Consider the following 26163-nt stretch of genomic DNA (forward strand, 5'->3'; position numbering starts at 1 on the left):
TATGACAGCGGGAAAAAGGAAATGAGTGTTTGACGCGATTCTCTCCCAATAAACATTTGACAATCATTGATCGTGAATGCTCAATTTATCGTTTATTGATTTCTATGTTTTAGGAGAAAACCTCCCAAAATATTCCATTTTTCATATTTTTTTTCCTCTTTAATTGACTTTTATAGAATGTCCCGAACCGCCCTTCTATACATTTTTTCAATTAAAAAGACATGATTTGTTGATATTAAATGAACATATTGGCCCAAATAGTGCACATAAATTCCCCCCCAAAAAAATCAAACAAGCAGCAAAATTATTAACATTTAATTGAATTTCGATGTATTTTTTTATTGTTACGTTCTTTAAATAGAATTTCAGTTCTTTGCGATCATTAGCTAGCTATCTTTCTAGCTGGCTATCTATTGGCTAGCTATTAGCTGGCTTTTTGACTATCTGTCTGGCTATCTATTGGATAGCTATTAGCTAGCTAGATAGCTTTCTGACTATCTAGCTAGCTCTCTAGCTGGCTATCTGGCTAGCTATCTATTAGCTCACTTGAAAGTTTTGAAAGGCGCTTCTAGCTATCAATTCTCTAGGTAATAGCTATCTATTTGCTAGCTATTAGCTGTCTATTCGCTACCTTATTAGCTATCTATTCGCTAGCTAATAGCTACCTATTTGCTAGCTATTAGCTATCAATCTGCTAGGTGGCTAGCTTGCTATCTATATGAGTTACTTCCGGGTTGAGTGAACGCTGGCGCGCGTGGCTTCCGCTGCTCACCCTCGTAAAAATTTATCCTGTGACTGTAAAGTGTCCTTGAGAGTTTTGAAAGCCGCTTATAAATGCAATGTATTTATTTATTTATTATTAAGTTGCCCAAGTGGCGTTTTGCTTTTTCACCACCAGGGGGCCCCCTCGACTTATTTCCATCCCTCCAAATTTGCAAGAGGGGCTGAACAAGAGACACCAAAATCCCTCAAACCTTTTGGAGACGCACTCAGAAGTGATGATCGAAGAAAAACCGTCTTCATTTCATAAGAGATCAATAATTTTTAGAATTTCAACATTTGACATTTTAACTCTTTCATTGCCAGACGTGCAAAAATGTGTCCACTCCAGTGCCAGGGTTTTTGTCATTGTCACTCAAATTGCAGGACCCACAGAATATTGAGTTTTAGGACTACATAAACATTCAATGCAACGTTAGAAACCTTAGACTTTCTTCTTTCATCGAAAAAAAGAGTTAATTCCTAAATTATATGGGTCTGTTGTTATATGATCTTGAAATGGGGCGGATGTACAAAATACAATACATATTGATTGATATAGCACTTTAACAACAGCTAAAGATGGAACAAAGCGCTAACATGGAAAAAAAGGGAAATGTTCCCCCTTGTGGAAAGAAAAAAAACTGCCAGAGGTCTGGACAGCGCTTTATCAGCACCCTAGCATGAAAAAACCTAAAACCCTAACAAATTCGAAAATGGCGCTCGACGTCATTATAATCCAATTCATTATTTCCAATTCCTGAATAAATTCATGAATGACAGTGAATGAGTTAAAATACAAGCTAGCGCGCTACATCGCTAATTAGCCGACTTTCATTCCAGCATCGATTTCAGCAATGCCCAACATAACTTTACAGTCCGTTGAAATGACTTGATCCAAAGGCACGTCCCACTTGAGCAGTACGCCGCCGCCCGCTGAAAACCCCCCACCACCACCATGGCAGTCCCCCCGCCCCTCCGACGACCTGTTGCATCGCTAGCGCGCGTACGGACACCACGTCGGCGTTAAGGTGGGAATTAAGCACGGTGACGCGACCTGGTCCTGTTTACCAGTCGGTTGCTAGGTAGCAACATCAGCTGATCCCCCCCCCTCCCCTCCCTCCGACTAATCCATCGGCTCTTCCCTCCTCACAGCGCACTCCTGCCTCCGCTCTGGTGCAGCTCGTCGTCCTGACGGTGGAGCGCCGCAACGGACCGAAGGGGGCGGCGGTCAGACGGCGGGCGGGCGAGGGGGGGGGGGGATGAAAGGCGAAGAGGTGCTTTTGTGCGTATGTCTTTTGGCTTTTTTTCATGTGTGTGTGTGTGGTTTTATTTTTTTGCGTGATCCCTGTGTTGTTTCGGCAGACCGCATGCATGACACAACGCAAAGGCGAGAAACCCCCCATCAGCATCCAGGAGCACATGGCCATTGACGTGTGCCCAGGACCCATCCAGCCCATCAAGCAGATCTCCGACTACTTCCCCCGTTACCCTCGGGGCTTACCGCCCGTCGGGGTCCGGCGCGCCGCCGCCGCCGCTCCCCGCGCCGCTTCCGCCTCGCCCTCGGAAAGTGAGGACAGCCCCGACCGGGCGTTCGCCGGCGCTTCGGCTTCCAGGAGGGACGACGAGCCCGACGTGGAGGCGTACGACTCGGACGATTCCAGTGAGTAGTAGACTCTTTTTGATTTTTTTTTTCCACCCCGAGCCACCTCGCTCCCCCCCCCGTACACCGCCGTTCTATGAGTTGTCTCATACGGACAACTGTTGCACCCGCGCAGCCTCGTCCTCCGCTCTATTTATTCTCCTCCGCTAGTTTTTGCGCCGCGTTTGTCTGCATGAATTTGGAAGAGAAAAGGAAGGAAGTGGCGCGGGGACAGGTTTTTTTTATACACGGATGACCTGACGGGCTCCAAATAAGGAATGTACGCCAAAGTCGATAAAAATTTCATCATCAGTTGACCCCTAATCAATCCAATCAATCAATCTGATCAATCCAATCCGATCAATCAATCCGTTCAATCAACCGGCTCAATCAACCCGACCAATCAATCCAATCAATCAATCAATCAATCAATTAATCAATTAATCAATCAATCATTTTTTCACACTCAACCACCAAACTCAGCTGCAATTCAAAACTTCGCCATCCAAGGCTCCCCCCCCCCCCCTCATAGGTGACCCCGAATCGCCCGCACAAATATATCATTTACCCGAACCACTTCATCCCCAAAAATCCATCACATTCCAATAAATCCACTTTTTAACGTGATTGGAAATGAAAGTCCGACCCAAAAAAAAAGAAATCAATCAATCAATCACTCTCGCCCCAATTTCATCCACAGGTGACCCTAAATCTCTCATATTTCATCCCTGGGTGACTCGAAATCATTTTTCATGCTGTGTGTGCTTTGTGTGCTTACGTGTGTGAGAGAGAGTGCGTGTGAGAGGATCTTAATGTGTGACAGGAGTCCGTTAATCCCGCCACGGTGGGGGGAGCGAGTGCAGGGTTTAGGGCTCTCTAATCCAGATGAAGTGGTTGGGGGACGGGGGAGGCAGATGTTCCCTTCTTCTGACCAATACTCACTTGTGCACTTTGACATTCCGCACTCTCCTCTTTCCTGCATTTTGTACACGAGCCTGACTATTAGCGCTTTGCCCTTCATCTCCATTTTGCTGGATTTTGCCCTCAGTCTCCAGAAATTGACCGTCTATAATCTGAAAATACATGACTGACTGTGTGACTGCGGTCTGAGCTCTAATTCATGAGGAACGCCCGCCCCCATTTCAATGTTAGATAACTTGAGGAACCGTGTCTTGTTTCTGCAAGTGGGACTCAGCGCTCGTGTTTTGCGAAGCGGTTGGGGCACAAGGTCTCCGGTGGCTCCCGCGCGATGCTTCCTCTGAGACGAGGCGGCGGACGGGGTGGGGCGGCGTCCCCCGTGGTCCAAAACAAATCAAGAGAGGTGTGTCTGTGTGTGTGTGATGTGTCGTTTGCAAACGAACCGCCTCTTAGAGCCATCTCTTTGAAGTGAACGACTGGCTCTTAATAGGGAACCGCTTATAGGAGCCGATTCTGCAACCCCTTCGGTTAAAGTTCCACGTGATTGGTAGAAGACACACAGACAACACACACAAAGGAATATAAATATAGTCACATAAATTTTAAATATGATATACTGTATTGTATATTTTTGGATGTAAATTAATTCAAGCAACAACAAAGAAATGACGACGGTAGCGATTTAGGAGCCGAAAGAGCCAGATCTTCTCAGTGAGCCGAGCCAAAAGAACCGGCTCTCTAAAAAGAGCCGTAATTCCCATCACTAGTGTGTTAGTTAGTGATGTGTTGTTTGTGAACGAACCGGCTGTTAGAGCTGTCTCTTTGAAGTGAACGAGTGGCTCTTAATAGTGAGCCGATTCCGCAACCCCAAGGGGGACTGTACAGTCACTCTTTTCTCCAATTGTCACCGCTGTGATGGATTTATGGTCACTTTGGATGGAATTGAGCTATGAATGTTTTTTATTTTGGGGTGGGGGTTGCTACCAAAAATTGCCTTTGAATCCCAAAATGGCCGCCGTTGCCAGCGAGTAGCAACCCTCGCTCGGGATTGACCTCCAACCACGACCCCTCATCCCGACGAGCGCGTTACGTAATGTTAATACCAGCCGGCTATTACACGCATCCATTTGCGGAGGTGGGGGGGGGGGGGGGTGGGGCTGTTGATTTGGCTTTACGCACCCCCCCCCCCCCACCTCCAACGTTGCCAAGCGCTCGCTTAGCTCCACCAGGATGTTTTTCAAGCCTTAAATGTAAAAATGGTGTCTGGCGTATTAACTTGAGTTGCAAAGTGCCACCCGGGGGAACGCCGCCGGCGCCTCATCTGAATGAAAAGTCGCCACCGGCAAAACGAAATAGATGCTGTGAAATTAAAAAAATATAGCTATTAGTTATCTATTAGCGAGCTATATATTTGCTATCCATAACCTACCTAGCTAGCTAGCTATTAGTTATCTATTAGCTAGCTAGCTAACTTTCTATCTATTTAAGTTTTTTTGGGCTGGAGTGAACGCTAGCGCATGTGGCTGCCGCTGCTCACCCACAGTTTTGAAAGGCGCTTAGAAATGAAATGTATTATTATTATTATTATTATTATTATTATTATTATTATTGGACAGCTATTATCTAGATAGCTAGCTTTCTGGCTAGCTATCTAGCTGGCTATCTGGCTAGCCGTGTGGCTAGCTATATATTAGCTCATTATTAGCTAGCTAACCAGCTTTCTATTTAAGTTATGCGGGGTTGAGTTGTTGCTGTCCCCCATTTTGGCAAAGAAGCTTTTTCCAACTCAACAATTCCGTAATTTATCGCTGCTGCTCGGCACCGACCGTCGTTTCCGCCGTTGCGTCAACGTTACTCGAACTCAAACATTATTTTGCGCCGCGGCCGTTTTCGTTTACACGTTTAGGTTTGAAGCGACTGACAAAGAAGTCCAATCACGGACTGTGTCGGGGGGATGGGGGGCAATCAAGTGATTGAAATTGGCCATCTTTTTTCCAATATGCGCTTCCAAAATGGCTTCTTTGAAAGTGGTGGTGGAAACAAGGGCATTTGTCGTATTGTGCGGGGGCTGGAAAGAAAGCGACAAAGAAAGAAAACAAAACAATCCACCCCCCAAAAACAAGACGCATGCTGTCCTCAGACAGCCGCCGCTAGCGCGAGAAAATGAAATAACAACAACCCGGGTGACACGGGCGGCGTGTTACGTTGGCATGGCGACATGGTTGCGTCCACGTGGAGAAATAAAACGTCGCGGGGTCAAAGTTCAATGAAAATAGGCGATGAAAAACAAAATGGCTGTCAGATCACGTTAAAAGCAGCAGAAAAAAAGGTCGTTTACACTCTTAACTCATTCACTGCCAGACCATGTGCTAATAATGTGTCCGCTAATAGCTAGCTAGCTAAATAACCAGCCGGCTAAATAGCTGGCCAGCCAGATAGCTAACAGCTAGCTAGCTAGAAAGCCAGCCAGCTAGATAGCCATATACCTAATACTTTATAATAATAATGCATTTCATTTATAAGTGCCCTTCAAAAGGACACTTTACACTCATGTAATTTTTTTTGTGCGGGTGAGCAGCGGCAGCCATTTTTGTAACGTTTTTTTGAAATTTTGAAAATCCTTTATTTGAGTGTTTATAATTGTTTTTAGATGACATTAGATCAGTTCTTATATTGGTTGTCTGTATTTAAATATAATTTAATTCTCATCAATATTAGATGTATTTTTAATATACAATTTTTGTATGTGTTTATTTCTGTTTTTATTTTATTTATCTATTTATTTATTGATTTTTATTTATTTTTTATTGATTTGTTTTATTTATTAATGTATTCTGTGATTGTAAAGTGACCTTGAGAGTTTTGAAAGGTGCTTAGAAATGAAATGTGCTATTATTATAATTATTATTATGATTATTACTATTATTATTAAGTCTTTACTTCTTTCTTATATTATGTATTTATTTATGTTTATTTATTTATTAAACACAGGTCAGGTTGAGGATTATGATGATGATATTATTACTATTATTAATTATTATTTCTTTATTGCTTTACTTCTTTTTTATGTTATGTATTTAATTACTTCATTTGTTTATGTATTTATTAAACACAGGTCAGGTTGAATATTATTATTATTATTATTAATTCTTATTTCTTTACCTCTTTGTTATGTTATGTTATGTTATGTTATGTATTTATTTATTTATGTATTTGTGTATTTGTTAAACAGATCAGGTTGACTATTATTATTATTAGTAGTAGTAGTAGTAGTAGTATTACAATAATAATAATATATTAATATTATTATTAATAATCTTATTAATATGATTATTGTTAGAGTGCATTTGAGGCCATTTGACCCAAGAGCGCCATTTTAATGTATTTTCTTGCCATTCTACCCGTCAATAAAAGCCATCATCCATCAATTCGCCTCCGATGGTCACTTATTGATCGGCGAGCTATTCCGCCGCCACGGTCGCATTTTGGCATTTCCTGCGCGAGCCGTCCGTCCTCTATCGTGCCGTCTCATCTTTAATCCGCGGCCTGAACACATGAGATAGTCGCTCGCCGCCCGCCCGCGTCGCAGATTAACGCCGGGCGACCTTTCACCCCCCACGATGTGTGGGGTGAAAGGTCTTTGATTGGAGACTTAACCTACAGCGGGGTTTTCACTTCCGGGACGTTTCATTCCTTACGTGCGTGTGTGTTAATTAATTAATTTGATTAGTTAAAGTTAAATTCATTATTAATTTATTAATTTTTAAACATTATTTGAGTGAAAATCGCTCATTAAAAATGCTATATAGAGCGCTACCTAACTGGCTATCTATTTGCTATCTATTAGCGATCTGGCTAGCTATTTAGCTATCTAGCTGGCTATCTATTAGCTATATAGCTATCTAGCTAGCCGTCTAACTGGCTGTCTTATAGCTATCTATTAGCTAGCTATTTAGCTAGCTTTCTATCTATTTGAGTTACTTCCGGGTTGAGTAAACGCTGATAAAGCGCTGGTCAGACCTCTGGCAATGTTTTTTCCCTTCCACGAGGGGGCAGCATTTGCCTTTTGTCCATGCTAGCGCTTTGTTTGGAGATTTGTTGCTATAGCTATTGTTAAAGCGCTATTTAAATCAATATATTAGCTATCTATTAGCTTTCTATCTATTTGAGTTACTTCCGGGTTGAGTAAACGCTGATAAAGCGCTGGTCAGACCTCTGGCAATGTTTTTTCCCTTCCACGAGGGGGCAGCATTTGCCTTTTGTCCATGCTAGCGCTTTGTTTGGAGATTTGTTGCTATAGCTATTGTTAAAGCGCTATTTAAATCAATATATTAGCTATCTATTAGCTTTCTATCTATTTGAGTTACTTCCGGGTTGAGTGACACCCCCCCCCCCGGTTCATGGCCCTCCCTTCCAGCCCGATATGAAATCACATCTAGCTGACCCATTTGACGGGTGTCCGAAAACTGGGGGTGGGGTGGGGAGGTTTCAGTGGGGGGTTTCGCTCACTTCCTGGCAACCAATCAGATTAGTCGCTCTGTTTTCTACCCCCCCCCCCCCGTCGCTTTGGGAAGAGCCCGAGTGCGTCCAGATCGCCTAATTCGTTTATCCAATGGTAATGCCTGGCCCAACCTGCCCCCCCACACCCCTTACGCTCCCCCTCGACCCCTTTCCCCCGCGCACCCGCGCCATTCAAATGGCTTTTAAAAGATCCGCGTCGAGATAGAACGAAATAGATTCAATTCCAGTCCTCGTACGTCCGTCTTTATTTGCGCACAAAGCAAAGTAGGGTGTCAAGACGAACTAGTTATCGAGTCGCTGGCTAATGGCGATCTATTCGCTGGCTAATGGCTGGGTATTTGCTAGCTAGCTATTCGCTATCTGTTCGCTGGCTAGTAGCTATCTATTCGCTGGCTAATGGCTATCTATTCTCTGGCTAATGGCTAGCTATTTGCTATCTATCTATTTGCTAGCTATTAGCTATCTATATGCTGGCTAATGGCTATCTATTTGCTAGCTAGCTGTTAGCTATCTATTCACTAGCTATTAGCTATCTATTCGCTAGCTATTAGCGATCTATTCACTAGCTAATAGCTATCTATTCACTAGCTATTAGCTATCTATTCGCTAGCTAGCTTGCTGTCTATTTAAGTTACTTTGGGGTTGAGTGAACGATGGCGCGTGTGGCTGCCACTGCTCACCCACAGAAAAACTTCTCCTGTGACTGTAAAGTGACCTTGAGAGTTTTGAAAGGCGCTTCGAAATCAAATGTATTATTATTATTGTAAGCTAATGTTGCGACAGACGAAACGAAGGCCGCGTGGACGACGAGGCGTTCTTCACGCAACCTCCTCCGAGTACACACTTGGACATTGACGTGCTCATCATGTCAATTTCGCGGCGGCGGCGGCTACGTATTACCATGCCGCTCGTTACGTCGGGGCGGCGCCGCAGGGCCACCTTGAACCCCGCTCGCCCCCTTCGCCGTTGTCTCATCGCCGACCGCGCCCGACACCTTCGCCGATGCATCTTGCTGTGCTTTTAATACACTTTATGGATCTTCCTCAGTTGTCATGGCGACGCCTTTTGTGTGGAGCGATTGGCGCGTCGCCTTTTTTTCATAAGCGCGCCGTGGTCGCCGTGACGATTGAGCCGCCGGCAAACAAGCGTACGGCGAGGTGGTTTAGATCGCGTAGCGTCGTCTGTTGAAACCCCCCCCCCCCCCTCGTTCCCCCTCACTTGATTGCCGCTTCGCACTAATTAGAAATAGACGAGGGCTGAGGGGATGAGTCATCGCAATGGCCGCCATTGACTTTTTTAATGTTTACTACCGCAAGATGTGCGCTCTCTGTGTGTAAAAGTGCGAAAAGTGTGTATTCCAAATATTAATTTCCCATAGGAAACCATTAAAATGAGAATAATCCGTTCCTGGGTCCCCAGAAAACACAATTTTCTATGAAATAAGTCTTAAAACTACACAAAATATACCTTATTCTATACTACTACAACTACTACTACTACTACTACTACTACTACTACTACTATAATAATAATAATAATAATAATACATTTAATTTCTAAGCGCCTTTCAAAACTCTCAAGGACACTCTACAGTCACGGGATAAGAACTTTTTTTTGTGTGGGTAAGCAGTGGCAGCCATTCACGCCAGTGCTTAACTCTACCCGGAAGTAACACAGCAGCAACATTACGAAAGGAAGAGGAAAAGGAAAGAAAGAAGTAGAAAAACAAAATACAGTAGCTGCTGGAAAGGCAGCCATTTTTGCGGCGCCATCTTGAAGTAAAACTAAATAAGAAGTATGTATAATAAATGTGCTATTGTATTGTAATTAAAGAAATAAACTGTACTGTACAGTGATACCTTGTCTTACGAACTTAATTGGTTCCCAGAAAGTGTGTGTAAAGCGAAATGTGTGTGTTCCAAACATTAATTTCCCATAGGAAACCATTAAAATGAGAATAATCCGTTCCCAGGTCCCCCAAAAATATTAATTTTCTCCGAAATAAGCCTTAAAACTACACAAAAATAGACCTTATTTTATGTATAATAAATGTGCTATTGGATTGTAATGAAAGAAATAAACTTTACTGTAAAGTAAAGTGGTTTTATTGACCTTTGTGATGGTCATTGATGTCGTCGCCTCTTGATGATATCCGAGTGAAGAAAAGACAAAATATATCGCCTTTAGATTTAAATTAACGTCCATTCAAAGCAATTATTTCGAATTCCGGTCCTCTCGAATCTAAAATCTTAATAATGGCGGCAAAGGGGGTTGGAGGGGGGGGGGGGGGGGGGAGGTAGGGGGGTCAAAATAGAATAGACTGGCAACGCATGTAATTTTTGATCAGTATGCAAATGTGTGAATCATTTCCCCCGCCGCGCTTGGAAGGAAGCGCTTGCGTCAAGCTCGGAACCTTCTTTCCATTAATTCCCTCTGTCACCCCCCCACTCCCCCCCCCCCCCCCCCCCCCTTGAGGTCAACACCAGATTGTTGTGTCGAGTGCGTGCACGTCTTGTTTTCCGGCAAATTCCAAAACAACTTGTTTTTTTTTTGCCAAAATTGACTCTTTTGTTGGAAGCAAAACAAACAACCTTTTTTTTTGGGGGGGGGTGTGTGTGTATGCGTGGTGTTGGGGGGGGCGCAGAATGTGTCATTCCTCGCTTATGCGAAGCCGTTGAAAAAAACACGCGAGAAAATTGCCGGCTGCTCGGAGCAAATTAACACTCTGCCACGTGCTTCTTCAGACCGCATGTCGCTCGCTAACGTGCGATCGCTTTCGTGATCGCGAATCAGGAAAGGCGTTTCATTGAGAGGGGAGACTAAGGGCCGCGTCATGGAAACGCGTCAGAATCAAAGTCGGATAAGCATAAAAAAAAAAAATGAAATAAATACAAAAATACTTTTTTTTTTTAAGGGGAAGAAAAACACTTTATCCAAAAGGAGACTAAGGGCCCTTAACTGGGCCGTGATAAAACGTGTGTGCGAAAGGAGGAGATAAATTTCACCCATAGAGAGACTGAGGGCCATTTCCTACAAGTCTTTTAATCGGGCGAATATTTCTCCTGTTTTGGCTTTTCTACATTCTTGGCCACAGATTTTGTCCAAGGGCGAGACTAAGGGCTACGTCCTGGAAACACATCGGCACAGAATCAAAGTCTGATAAGCACAAAAAAAAAACAACCATAAAATATTACATTTTTTCGCTGTTTTTTTTTTTTAAAACATACTTTATCCAAATGGAGACTAAGGGCCCTTAAGTGGACTGTGATAAAATGTGTGTGCCTACAAGGAGATAAACTTCACCCATTGAGAGACTAAGGACCATTTCCTACAAGTCTTTTACATTTCACATCATCGGGCGAATATTTTCTGCATTCTTGGCCACAGATTTTTATCCAAAAGGAGACTACGGGCCCTTTCCTCACACGATTCAATCATAACTTCTTAAAATTAAAATTCAGATTTAAAATGTAAAAGTACGCCAAGCGTCACCTGTATTTAGCTCTCGGGGGGAACAGGCAGGGGGTTAATCCCAAGGGACACTGCGGACCCTGATTGAGGCCATTTCCTGTTGACTTTTAGCCCGAAGGTTGAAAAGCGCCACCGCCAATCAGGAAAAGGATGCTGAGGAAGCGCATCACGCTCATGAAACTTGACTCTGATGTGCTTGTTTCTGCAATCACGTCGCCGCCCAAGTTGCGTCTGTTTTTCCTTCTCTGTTGTAATTAGCTGCGGCGCTGCAATGCAGAAGGCCCGCAAATTGACCCATGAATCACAGCTCTTTTTGTCCCCTCCTGCTTCACTTTCGATGACATATCTGTCTCTTTTCAGCAGCAAGCGTTTAACCTGCAAACCTTTGACTTGGACCTAATAATGATGCACTCCATCTTGAATGGATGAATGAATGGATGAATGAATGGATGGATGAATGAATGAATGAATGGGTGGATGGATGGATGGATGGATGGATGAATGAATGAATGAATGGATGGATGGTTGGATGAATGAATGAATGAATGGGTGGATGGATGGATGGTTGGATGAATGAATGAATGGGTGGATGGATGGATGGTTGGATGAATGAATGAATGGATGGATGAATGGATGAATGAATGGGTGGATGGATGGATGGTTGGATGAATGAATGAATGAATGAATGGGTGGATGGATGGATGGTTGGATGAATGAATGAATGAATGGGTGGTGGATGGATGGATGGATGGTTGGATGAATGAATGGATGAATGAATGAATGAATGAATGAATGGATGAATGGATGGATGGTTGGATGAATGGATTAATGAATGAATGAATGGATGGTTGGATGGTTGGATGAATGAATGAATGAATGAATGAATGAATGGTTGGATGAATGGATGTATGGATCAATGAATGAATGGATGGATCAATGAATAAATGAATGGATCAATGAATGAATGAATGGATGAATGGATAGATGATGAATGAATGAATGAATGAATGAATGAGCAAACAGGTTGGCTGCTGGAGTTAAATAAAATAAAATAAATAAAATATAGAAACCAAAATATGTCGTTAGCATTGCGCTAAGTACCTGAAATTAATAAAATAATGCATGGAAAACTAAATATATTAATAAATGGGTGGCTGGATGGATGGATAAATAAATAAATAAATTCACAAATAAATAAATATTGCTTGCTAACATGTGACCGCGTTTGCGTATTTACTCCTCGAGTATAAGGAAACAAATTTCAGATAAACAGATGCACCGATAAATAGATACACAGATAAATCGATACATAAATGGGTGTATAGGTGGTATAGAAATCAAATGTATTATTATTATTATTATTATTATTATTTGCGTGCGCTAAGCGTCGACGTGTGTTTTCTTGTTTTGCAGCCACGCTGGGAACGCTGGACTTCAGTTTGCTGTACGACCAGGAGAACAATGCGCTGCACTGCACCATCAACAAAGCCAAGGTTAGCTCTACATTTCTCACTCATTTTTGTCCGCTGGTGTCCAAGTGGAGGCCCGGGGGCCAAATCTGGCCCGCCACCTCATTTCATTCGGCCCACAAAAGCAAATCAAGCGTTTCAAGTGCCATGTTCATCGATCTATCGAGCTAGCTAGCTAGCTAACTCTCTTTCTATTCAGCTATCTGGCTAATCCATTACATCACAGGTGACAAAGTCGAGACCCCGCGGGCCAAATTTGGTCCGCCATTTCATTTTATTCGGCCCGCGAAAGAAAATCAGGCTTAAGAAACCAAAATTTGAGAATGGCGCTCAACGTCATATTTTTAAATCCCAAATAATTTCAGGAATGGCAGCGAATGAGTTAATAAGTTTGACAGCCCCGTTTTAACATTCAGACTAGCCCGGCGAAAAACAGTGCTGAACACTGTACAGACGCTGTGTCAAGTTTGGTTGTAATGTAGGCGACGAGGTGGTGGAAGGGGGGGGGGGGTGACTCACTCAACAAAGCCGAGAGGACCTTCTTGCTAAATGTAGCGACAGGAAGTCTGCAATTTTGGGCACTTTGCGAAAAGCGTGTATCCCAAAAATTAATTTCCCATAGTAAACCATTAAAATGAGAATAATCCGTAATGTTTAAACCACCTCCCCTCACTGCTGACCAATCACGTGGCTTTAACCGACGACTGGGGACGAGAAATAGAGGACCAAAACAAGCCGGCTGCCATTTTGTTGTTAGGAGAGCAAGCTCGTTCGCGAACGACACATCACTCATTGTGGCAGCTTCGTGTGTATGCCGAAAAATAGTTTGTATGGCAAGGTAAAATATTCATAAATTTAATGTTCGTAAACCGAAAAGTTCGTAAGCCAAGGGGTTTGTAAACCGAGGTATCACTGAACTCCGCCAAGAAAGTGGCCATGTTTTGTTTGTCACTTCCTGGAAAAGCCACCTGACCAAACAAACCGCCTCAATTTAGTCCCGATTTAATTAGCGCAACGAGAATGTAGCAAAGGGAGGCTAGCGGGGGCGACGCAGAGGTGCGGAGCGGGGGGTGGAATGGAAATAACCTCATTTGTCGGAGAATGAAAAGACGGCGTCAAAGGCAGCGGCGCTAATTAGCTTTAATCGAGGCGACTTTGCGCAGCTAACGTTTTGTGTGTTCGGCACATTAGCGCGGAAAAAAGACGTGGCCTGACGTGGCCTTTACACATTGAGTCCTTGTTTTCGCCCCCGCCCACCCTCAAGTCTCTAGAAAATAGGTGCAATAAATCACCGGGTGCTTCTAGAAGCCCACTTGGCAGCAGTGAGGCCAAAATGGGGAATGAGTCACTGGAGAGAGCGATAAGGAACTTCGGAAATGGACAGAAGAGGCTATTGTCGGCCATCTTGAGTGGGGCGAGTAGTTCAACCTAGGTGAACTATGCTAACGATGCTAACAAGTTTGGGCGTCATCTGTTACCGGGCGAAGATTAGATATCGCCGTTGCGATTGGTCCCGAAACGTGATCATTTGTAAGGCGAATCGTTAGCGATGCTACGTGGTTTGCCGTCGTACAACAACACAAAAAACTATTAAATAAATAAATAAACCTCGACCTTGCGCGGCGACGCCACCACCGCTAGCAATGGAGAATGTTGCGGTTGGACAAATGAGCGACAGCGTGTCACCGTGGCAACCGCATACTGAAAGGTCCGCCAGTGTCTGTCAAGGATAAACGGCAAACGGTGTTGATATTTGATCGTCACCTTTTGTGTCATCTCCACCACGCTATTGTCGACCATCTTGAGTGGGACGAGTAGTTCAACCTGGGTGAACTACTCGCACATGGATGCGCTATGCTAATGATGCTAAGAAAAGCTAATGATAATAACATAAAGCAAAACGGCGAACTGTGTTAATATTTCATCGTCACCTTTTGTGTCATCTCCACCACGCTATTGTCGGCCATCTTGAGTGGGGCGAGTAGTTCAACCTAGGTGAACTATGCTAACGATGCTAACAAATGATTGCATGCACAATTCATGTTTTTTTTCTAGTTTACTCCTTTTGGGTAGTCGGGGGTGGGGGGGCATTTTTTCCTTGTCACCTGTTACTTTTTTAGCTGAACTTTGATGGTTCCAAGCACTTTTATTTGCATGAACTTTTGTTTATGACACTGTCATGTATCTGTTTTTATGTCTCGTCACTCTTTTGTCTTTTCTTTCCTAACTCACTTTTTGTTTTTTTTTTTTGTTGCATGCTTTCATGTCCGTGTGTTGCTCCATTCAACACACACACACACACACACACACACACACACACACACACACACACACACACACACACACACACACACACACACACACACACACGCACACGCACACGCACACACACACACACACACACACAAACCAGCTTCCCGTTCCGCGCTACAAGAAGGTAAGCCTGTTAGATAATCTCCAATCCTTGACTGAATCGTTCCTTCTTATCCTCGCCAAATCCTCCACGCCCACTGGCAATCCCTGATTGACCAGCCAGCCAGCCAGATAGCCAGCTAGATAGCTAGCTAGATGGTCAGAAAGCTAGCTAATAGCCAACCAATAGATAGCCAGCTAGATAGCTAGCCAGATAGTCAGAAAGCTAGCTATCTAGCTAATAGCTATCCAATAGATAGCTACGTAGATAGCCAGCTAGATGGTCAGAAAGCCAGCTAATAGCTAACCAATAGATAGCCAGCGAGATAGCTAACCAGCCAGTGAGATAGCTAGCTAGCTAGCTAATGATCGCAAAGAACCGAAATTCTATTTAATGAATGTAACAATAAAAAATAATACACAGAGAAATTCAATTTTAATAATTTTGCTGCTTGTTAGATTTTTTTAGGGGAATTTAAGTGCATTTCTTAGCCACTATTTATGCTAATAATTTCATTGAATATCAACAAATCATGTCATTATAATTTTATAAATATATAGAAATGAATGGATCTTGACAAACGCGCCCAAACACGCCGCTTTGTTTTTTTGTCCGCCGCCATAAATGACTTTCCATCAACGCAGCCCGTCCCTACGCGACCCCGAATTGCGACCCCACCCCCTCCCCGTCGGTTGCGGCATCATTTACCCCGATGCTTGCCAGCTATCGGTTGGACCCATCTGCCCCGGCTCGCCACATTACTCGCCGTCATTACTCAAGCGCTGGCGTCAAAACAGCCAAGACCTCAGGTGCTCCCCAAACCCCCCCCCCCCCAAAAAGAAAAATCTAACCCTTAGCCTCATAATAATAATAATAATAATAATAATAATAATAATAATAATCTGAAACAATATGAAATCAGCTATCAAACAACTGCAGGTAGCATCCGACTTACGACCGTTCCGACCAAATGGTCGTAAGTCGTAATGGTTGTAAGTCGAAATCCATTCAAAATGTTGAATAGAGACTCTGAGGCTAAATGACTCGCAAACTGTGAGTGAGCAGCGGCAGCAACACGTGCTTACTAGATAGCTAGATAGCCTTTTTAATGCTATCTAGCTAGCGACCGAGCTGGGTATCTATTTGGTATCTATTTATAATAATAATAATACATTTCATTTCTAAGTGCCTTTCAAAACTCTCAAGGACACTTTACAGTCACCGGATATTTTTTTCTGCAGGTGAGCAGCGGCGGCAACAAACAATACATAGATATTAATTTAAATAGCGTTTTACCGCGAATTATTTTTATTGTTTTTTTTATTTGAGCGAAAATCACTAGTTGAAAAAAATGCTATATATCTAGCTACCTAATTGGGTATCTATTTATAATAATAATAATAATAATAATAATACATTTCATTAATGAGAATACAATACAATATATAGATATTGATTCATATCGCATTTTACCGCCAATGAATTTTTAAACATTTATTTGAGCGAAAATCGCTAATTAAAAAAAATGCTATATAGCTAGCTACCTAATTAGGTATCTATTTTCGATCTATTTATAATAATAATACATGTAATTTATAAGAATACAGTACATAGATATTGATTTATATAGCATTTTACTGGGAATGAATTTTTAAACATTCATTATTTGGGTGAAAATCGTCACTTAAAATGCTATCTAGCTAGCTAGCTAGCTGTCTATCTGCTATCTATTTGCTATCTATTAGCTATCTGCCTGGCTATTTAGCTAACTAGCTGGCTATCTATTAGCTATATAACTATCTAGCTAGCTGTCTAGCTGGCTATCTAATAGCTAGCTATTAGCTCGCTATCTAGCTAGCTTTCTATCTATTTGAGTTACTTCCGGGTTGACTTCCACGTCAGACGCCTGTTTTTACACGATGGCGTTCCATCGATTGAATCCACGCCGGATTCTCAACAAACCCGGCGGGAAATAAAAAGCAGTTATGAGCTCTTAAGCGCCGGCAGATGTTTCTCCTGCTAGCCGTTAGCGACAATGTGATTCATGTCGCCCATCTGCCTTTTTTCGCGCCACAGTCGCCCGTCGTCTGTCTCGGATGAATCCTTAATTACGATCAATGGACTTGTCCCAATCACTGCGTCCATGCAGCTGTCCTTTCGACAGGAAGGGGGCGGGGCGGAGGCGTGCTTTACTTCGGACTCTGGGTACTATAAAAAAAAAAATAATAATAATAATAAAAAGAAAAGTAAAATAAGTAAAAAAAACATTTAAAACCATTCACAATTTAATTGCAAAGGATGTTGATTTGTAATTTTTATGTTTGGTCATTCGCTTTTGTCTATGGGCCTCGAATAGCAAAATTGTGAAACGACCAAAAAATATATAATAATAACAATAATAATAATAATAATAATACATTTCATTTATTTCATTGTATTTGTTTTCATTAATAATAATAATATATTTCATTTATTAATTGTTTACATTTCAAATTGATCGAAAGCTAGCTAACAGATAGCTAATAATAATAATTATAATAATAATAATCATCATCATCATCCGCACCATAATAATAATATATTTCATTTATTCATAATTTACATTTAAAATAGATAGAAAGCTAGCTAGCTAGCTAACAGATAGCTAATAATAATAATAATTACAACACATTTCATTTCTAAGCGTCTTTCAAAACTCTCAAGGACACTTTACAGTCACAGCATATTTTTTCTGCAGGTGAGCAGCGGCAGCCACACGCACCAGCATTCACTCAACCCGGATTCGCGAGTACAGTGATACCTCATTTCACAAACTTAATTGGTTGCCAGAAAGTTTGTGTAGGGCGAAAAGTTTGTCTGCCGAACATTTATTTCCCATAAGAAACCATTAAAATGAGAATAATCTGTTCCCAGGTCCCCATAAAACATTTTCTACAAAATAAGCCTTAAAACTACACAAAATATACCTTACATGATGTATAATAAATGTGCTATTGTATTCTAATTAAAGAAGCTAAATCGGCAAAATATTAAAAAAAAAAAAGGAATGACGTGAAATCAGGATTTTGTAGCGATGGAAAAGTTGTCAAAACTGTTTTTGGTGTGTGAACACCGTTGAAAATCGCCGCCTTCTGTTGGCATCCGTTGCGAGTCCCCAACCGCCGAGCGCCTTTTGTCGCCCCCTCATTCGCACTTTTTTTTTCTTCCCCAGCTCTGAGCGTCTGTTTAGTGTCGGAAATAGACGAGGGTGTTGGAAAAAAAAAAGATTCGGAAATTGAGATGAAACCAACAAAAAAACATTGTGCCATCATGAAATGTATTATTATTACTGTATCTATTAGCTAGCTAGCTTTCTATTTATTTAAGTTCCTTCCAGGTTGAGTGAACGCTGGCGCGTGTGGCTGCCGCTGCTCACCCGCAGAAAATATATCCTGTGACTTTAAAGTGTCCTTGAGAGTTTTGAAAGGCGCTTAGAAATGTAATTTATTATTATTATTATTATTATTATTATTATTATTATTATTATTATTATTATTATTATTAAAACTAGCATGTGGCTAACGCTAAGGAGCTACGTTAATCACATTGAAACTGAATTCAAACCTTTATTGGATGGATTGATATGGAACTGACCATTTTAATGTCTTTATCATATCTGTTTATGTTTTTTTGTTGTTGTTTCTTTGGTTGTTGTTTTTAAGGGGCTCAAGCCAATGGATCACAACGGGCTCTCGGACCCCTACGTCAAGCTGCACCTTTTACCGGGTGCTAGTAAGGTATGTTCTCACTATGCTTGACAGGCACCCCCCCAAAAAACAAAAAAAAACAACAACAACAAAAAACTTGTTCTGATGTCTGTCCGTCTGTCAGGCTAATAAACTTCGAACCAAGACGCTGCACAACACGCTCAACCCCGTCTGGAGCGAGACGCTGACCTACTACGGTATCACCGATGAAGATATGGTGCGAAAAACACTCAGGTAGGTTGATTTATTTATTGATTTTTTTTGTGGGTCCACCCTGTCATGGATAAAACAACAAAATATTCATGGGAATCATTATCGAGTTACTCCATTTTGAAGTTTGCTGTCAGTCATCCCGTGTTTTCCTTTTTCTGTTCCTTATAATTATTTTTTTTGTGGGTCCACTTGTCATGGATAGAACAACAAAATATTCATCAGAATCATTAGGGAGTTACTCCATTTTGAAGGTTGCTGTCAGTCTTCCCGTGTTATTTTTTTTCTTTTGCTCCTTGTGAGTTTTTTTTGTGGGGCCACTTATCATTGATAAAACCACAAAATATTCATGCAATAATTATGGCATTACTCTATTTTGAAGTTTGCGGTGTGTCTTCCCGTGTTTTTTTTTTTTTTTTGGGGGTGGGTCCACTTATGGATAAAACCACAAAATATTCATCGGAATCATGATGGAGTTACTCTGTTTTAAAATGTGTTGTCTTTTCTTCGCCACGTTTGTCTTCTCTCGCCTTTTCTCGACGGCTGTCACTCAAAAATGCTCATCTATTTTCAATGTTCTCATTCGGAGAATAAAAAAAAAAAGACTTTGCAGTTAATGAGATGGATTTCATCATTTCGAGGGTCGTTCATGCCGTGGTGATTGAAAGGCGTCTAAAAATTAAATATATGATTATTATTATATTCAAAACGACGAGTGGTCGTTTAAAGAGATTTGGAGATTGCGCAATCGCTCGTTAAGTGGCGAGAGGATTTGGTCTCATTCCGATTTCATGTCAAGCCGCCGCCGGCGGCGCCGTCGTCGCCTCTTTTGTTCACATCAGATTGGAAATGTGACACAGAGCAAAGATCAAAAACTCATTGATTAAAAAAAAATATGATTTAAAGTCACCCACACACCTCGCTAATATCCTGGATTTTCAAGGAAAAGGTGGAAAATGCTAGGCAAAATTTTAACTCATTCACTTCCATTCATGTATTTATTCGGGAATTGAAAATATTCCCAAATTTTTTTTTTTTTTTTTTTTCATGCTTGGGTGTCAATAAAGTGCTGGTCAAACCTCTGGAAATGTTTTTTTCCCTTTCCACGAGGGGGCAGCATTTCCCTTTCATCCATGTTAGCGCTTTTTTTTCCAGCTTCAGCTGTCGTTAAAGCGCTATGTATTGTATTTTGTACATCCGCCCCCATTTCAAGCTAAGATAACTCCAGACCCATATAACTGAGGAATTAACTGTTTTTTTTTTCTGGTGAAATAAGAGAGTCCAAAGTTTCTTCCGCTGCATTGAATGTTTATGTAGTCCTAAAACTCAATATTTTGTGGGTCCTGGAATTCAAGCGACAATGACAAAAACCTGCGTTTTTAATCCTTCCGCCTCAGGATTTCGGTGTGCGACGAGGACAAATTCCGCCACAACGAGTTCATCGGCGAGACGCGGATCCCCCTCAAGAAGCTGAAGCCCAACCACAGCAAGAACTTCAACAACTGCCTGGAAAAGCAACTACCTGTAAGTGGCTCATCTTGCCCTTTCCTTCTTCGGTCGTAAGTCGAAATGGTCGTAAGTCGAAATCAATTCAAAATGTTGAATAGAAACTCGGAGGCTAAATGACTCGAATTTAAATTTTAAAAAATAGGGTCTGGAAGTCATGGTCGTAAGTACAGGTGGTCGTAAGTCGGATATTATCTATATTGAGTTTTAGGACTTCATCAACATTCAATGCAGCGTAAGAAACTTTAGACTTTCTTATTTCATCAGAAAAAAGTTAATTCCTAAATGATATCGGTCTAGAGTTATATGAGCTTGAAATGGGGGTGGATGTACAAAATACAATACAATACATATTTATATAGCGCTTTAACAAAAGGTGAAGCTGGAACAAAGCGCTAACATTGAAAAAAAGGGAAATTCCGCCCCCTTGTGGTAAGGGAAAAACATTGCCAGAGGTCTGACCAGCGCTTTATCGGCATCCAAGCATGAAAAAACAAAACCCGAACAAATTCGGAAATGGCCTGGCGTAGAATTAATTTTTTTTAAATATAGGGGTCTTGAAGGTCATGGTCGTAAGTACGGGTGGTCGTAAATAGAGCTGGTCGTAAGTCGGATGTTACCTGTATAAACGAGGGCGACCTTGAAATGAGGCTGAAACAAAGCGCTAACATTGACAAAAAGGGAAACGCTGTCTCCTTGTGGTAAGGGGAAAAACATTGCCGGAGGTCTGACCAGCGCTTTATCGGCACCCAAGCATGAAAAACCATAACCCGAACAAATTTGGAAATGGCCAGGCGTAGAATTAAAATTTTTGAAAATGAGATCTGCGGGTCATGGTCGTAAGTACGTGTGGTCGTAAGTTGAACTGGTCGTAAGTCGGATTTTAGCCGTATAAACGAGGGCGACCTCGAAATGAGGCTGCCCGTCATCGTCCGTCTGTCCGTCCGTCATGTCCGAGCGTCCATCTGACGGTTGGCATGCCGACGTGCTGTCTGATTCGTTTCCCGCTGCGAGCACAGGCGGTGCCACTCCCACGCAAAGAGGACCAGGGGGGGGGGGGGCTTGGGGCGGCCATATTGTGATTTATTTATTACTTTTTTTTGCCTGCTCAAAATGTTTTTTTTTTATTGCAGGCTGAAATGATTTTTTTTTCCTCGCGTCAGCAAAAAGTCAACTTTCCTGGCGACAAATGCGTTGATGTATTTATTTCTTTATTTTTTTTTTAGTTGGGCTGAGACAATCTGCTGACTTTCATTCGTCACATGGCGCCATTTGTCATTTTTGTGCGCTTGAATAATCGCAATCTGGAACGCAGAATTCAATCGTGTCAAAAAGGCGCCGCCAAGACCTTTATTCTCTTCTTTGTGGTACGCTCTTAAATTTTGTGGGAGTGGATAATGTCGTTTTTTTGGGGTGTGGGGGGGGCAACACTGTTAGAGCAAATAGGTTTAACTGGGGGGGGGGGGGGGGGGGAATAATGAGGGTAATTAGGAATTATGTAAAAAAATGTATCTAAAAAAACTATTTTGCAGCATTATATACATATCTTTCTCAATTTTATTTGTAAAAATAATCAAAAAGGAGTCTGATTTTTGATTTTTTTTTAATTATTTTAAAAAAAAATATTTTTAAAAACATATATATATATATATATATATATATACATACATATAATCTTTTTTCCCGAGTCAATGACAAAATTTAAATGAGGAGGGGTGAATACTGTACGTACAAAAATAATGAGGAAAATTAGGATTTACAGTAAAGTCTCGTTATATCGATATTCAAGGGAGTCCGAAAAAATATCGATATAACCGGCACTATCGATATATCCGATATCAATATAACGAGACTTTACTGTATTTAAAAAATGGCTTTCTAAAAAAATTTTCAGAATTATATTTAAAAAAAATCTTTTTTTTGCATAAATAATTGATCCAAAAAGGTTATCTGATTTTTGAGATTTTTAAAACTATTTTCATGAATTATTAAAAAAAAGGATATATAAATATATATTACTGTTGTGTTTATTATTTTGCTTTATGTTGACTATCATGTGAAGCGCTTTGTCACAGTGGCAGCTTTTGTGTGTTAGAAAATGTGTGATGAATTATTATTGATTGTTATTATTATTATTGTCATTGTGGGCTTCTGCAAGCTGTAAAAACAAAAAAATGATGAAATATGAATATCATTGTCAATGTCAATCAACCCCCCCCCCCCCCCCCCCCCCACACACCCCCCCCACACACACACACACAATGCTCGCCACCACCAATTCATTTTTTTCCCAGTTGGTTTTCATTTTTCTGGTGTTTTCAGGTGAACAAGACGGAAGAAAAGTCACTGGAGGAGCGAGGTCGCATCATGATCTCCTTGAAGTACAACACCGTCAAATCGTGCCTGGTGGTGGGCATCATCCGCTGCGCCCACCTCGCCGCGATGGATGCCAACGGGTTCTCCGACCCCTACGTCAAAACGTACGTGACCATAAATCACCATGAATTATTGGTTTTGGCGGCCTTGTGTGTAAAGGGTCCGTTTTGGCGACCCCCGATGGTGGAACGCGGTCATTGACGTGCCGCCGTTGCGCTCGCCCGCAGGTACCTGAAGCCCGACGAGAACAAAAAATCCAAGCACAAGACGGCCGTCAAGAAGAAGACGCTTAATCCCGAGTTCAATGAGGTAATCAGGTAGTAAAATCGAGGCCCCGGGGGCCAAATCTGGCTCGTCACATCATTTTATTGGGCCCGCGGAAGCAAATCAAACGTGAAACTCCATGCTTCTCTATCGAGCTCGCTAGCGAGTTAGCGATTGAGCTAGCAATTGCGCTAGCTAGCGACTTAGCGATCGAGCTAGCAATCGAGCTAGCTAGCGAGTTAGCAATCGAGCTAGCAATTGAGCTAGCTAGCGAGCTAGCAATCACGCTTGCTAGCCATCTAGAGAGCAAGCTCTCTTTTTATTCAGCTATCTGGCTAATCCCTTACATCACCTGTGTCCAAGTCAATGCTCAGGGGCCAAATGCGTCACATGAAGCAAATCAAACGTGAAAGTCCATCCTTCTCTATAGAGCTAGCGATCGAGCTAGCTAGCGAGCTAGCAATCGACCAAATCCCCGTCGTGAATAGTATGTTGACGCCCGCCGACATTGTTTTCACAATAAATGGATGTTTCCCAAAACAACTCGGGTTCGGTGGGCAGCTGGACCAGGTAGGCCCCCACACACGTTCCACAGACCCCCCCCCCCCACATCCTGGCGCCCCCCCACCCAAACCCACTCAAAGGCCAGCGGCTTGACATTTGCGTTGACATTTTTCCCCACTCGCATTGCGCCGTCAACTGTTGGCCTTTCCTTCCCACGCAAACGTGGCGCCCGCCTTTGATATTAAGGCGACGGAGCAAGTTTGACTTTTTACAAGTCGGAAACTATTAGCTATTTATTAGCTAGCGAGCTAGCTTTCTATAAACGTATCAAGTGACTGTAAAGTGACCTTGAGAGTTTTAAAAGGGCATTCGTCGAGCGAACCAAACCGCAATTGGAAGAACGTAGGATTGATTCCATGACAGCCGTGTCGAACTATCGTAGCATCTCTTGCTATCGCCTCTACGCAGGAGTTCTCGTACGACATCAAGTACGCCGATCTGACCAAGAAAACCCTGGAAGTGACCGTGTGGGACTACGACATCGGAAAGTCCAACGATTTCATCGGTAAGTTCGCCCGCTCGTTGGAGTAAATAAAGATAACGCTGAATGGCGCCGCTGGCACGTCCGCTTCCAGGCGGCGTCTCGCTGGGTATCAACGCTAACGGCGAGCGGCTAAAGCACTGGTTCGACTGCCTGAAGAACAAGGACAAGAAAATCGAGCGCTGGCACACCCTGACCAACGAATTGCCCGGCTCGCTCAACGACTGAATGTCCGTGGGGTCTCGTCTGACCTCACTTCCTGTTTACGGCGTTTCAAGAAGAAATCCCGCCGACCCGGAATGAAGTCGTAGGTAGCCTTGTTCCTCCGCCACGAGAAGTCGCCTGGTCAATTGCACCCCGTTTTGCCCCTCCCCCTCACTTCCTCCCTCCATCCACCTTCAATCAAGGGCAGGTCGTCTTTTACGGTTGTGATACGGCCATTTTGTTTTTTTTCCTCTCCCGGAATGTATTAGCCACACCGAGCGGTGTGAGAATGTGCACCTCGGTGCTCCATTTTTGTCGGCATTTCAAGGTCTCGTCACCTTTCTTCCTGCCTTCGTCCGATTCGTCGCATTTTTTTTGCTTGTTTTGGACGCGTTTGACTCCCCTTTTGTTATATTTAACCTTTACAAAGCCTACATTTTAAACCTTCGTTTTTTGAACGAAAATCGCTAATTCAAAATGCTATCTAGCTAGCTGGCTATCTATTTGCTATCCAGTAGCTATCTGGCTAGCTATTTAGCTATCTAGCTGGCTATCTATGACGTATATAGCTATCTAGCTAGCTTTCTATCTATTTGAGTTACTTCTGAATTCTTCTCCCCCTTGTTATATTCAATCTTTACAAAGCCTCTATTTTAAACATTTGTTATTTGACCAAAAATCGCGAATTAAAAATGCTATCTAGCTAGCTACCTAGCTGGCTATCTATTTGCTGTCTATTAGCTTTCTGGCTGGCTATTTAGCTATCTAGCTAGCTTTCTATCTATTTGAGTTACTTCCGGGTTGAGTGCTCACCCACGGAAAAATTTATCCTGTGACTGCAAAGTACCCTTGAGAGTTTTGAAAGGCGCTTCTAAATGAAATGTATTATTATTATTATTATTATTTTGTCAGTAAAGTCTTGAATATTGTTCTGATTTCTAATTTGTGCTTCCCTCACGTTCGATCCTCTTCTACGTATTGATCTTGATGACTTCACCTTCGCCCGGCCGACTCCCAAGTGACGATGTGATTTTTGTATGCAAGCTCGATATCCCCCCCCCCCCCCCCCCCCCCCCCAAAAAAAAAAAAAATACATAACAACAAAATATGCATGCACCCCGGTCTTTGTTTTTGTCATGAAATGACCTCATGTTTGATACTGTTTTCTGTATTTTCCAATTGAATGCTCCAATGTTTTTTTTTTTTCTTCTGGACTCCATTTGGTACCTGTTTGGCTGCCACGTGTGACCTCGATGTGACTTTTGTCAGTTTGTCAGATGTTTGTATGAGTTCTGATGTCAAATGCACTACGTGAAATTATATTTTGGTCACATTCCAAAAAAAAAAAGAAAGATTAAAGTGGACCTTGTACCGTTTGCACCAAGGATCGAATAGTATTGATGTCTGAGATTTGGCTCCATCTAGCGGTGGATTTCAAAACTGTTCCCAAATAGCAGGAGAAAGCGATGACGAAATGGCCAACAATTGACCCGATGGAGAAGTATTATTTGATATTTTCCTTTCCATTTTGTTTGCAGTTATAACATGTTACAAAATGGCCGCCAATCAACCTTGAAATTAAGAACCTCGTGGAAAGTTTTGTACGTTTTCACAGCTGA

The 26163-nt window shown here is 42.1% G+C and overlaps 1 protein-coding gene across 5 annotated transcripts; it reads left to right on the top strand.

Moving 5' to 3' along the window:
* Nucleotides 1-999: 999 nt before the first annotated feature.
* Nucleotides 1000-25606, top strand: doc2b (double C2-like domains, beta). Of its 5 annotated transcripts, XM_089017376.1 has the most exons (12): nt 1000-1790; nt 1915-2036; nt 2125-2422; nt 12725-12804; nt 15194-15217; nt 18895-18969; nt 19064-19173; nt 20547-20673; nt 22978-23135; nt 23259-23340; nt 24268-24364; nt 24435-25606. In XM_089017376.1, the coding sequence occupies exons 2-12, from the start codon at nt 2022-2024 to the stop codon at nt 24566-24568; spliced, it is 1200 nt and encodes a 399-aa protein (XP_088873502.1). In that variant the 5' UTR covers nt 1000-1790; nt 1915-2021; the 3' UTR covers nt 24569-25606. The 5 variants fall into 5 exon arrangements, with proteins under 5 accessions (XP_088873502.1, XP_088873501.1, XP_088873503.1 ...); XM_089017375.1 differs by lacking the exon at nt 1000-1790 and having other exon boundaries at nt 1866-2048; XM_089017377.1 differs by lacking the exon at nt 1000-1790 and having other exon boundaries at nt 1867-2036.
* The last annotated feature ends 557 nt before the right edge of the window (nt 25607-26163 follow it).

Source organism: Hippocampus bargibanti, linkage group LG16 (assembly GCF_051943395.1).
Source record: "Hippocampus bargibanti isolate YZ-2025 linkage group LG16, ASM5194339v1, whole genome shotgun sequence".
In the NCBI taxonomy this organism is placed as follows: domain Eukaryota; kingdom Metazoa; phylum Chordata; class Actinopteri; order Syngnathiformes; family Syngnathidae; genus Hippocampus; species Hippocampus bargibanti.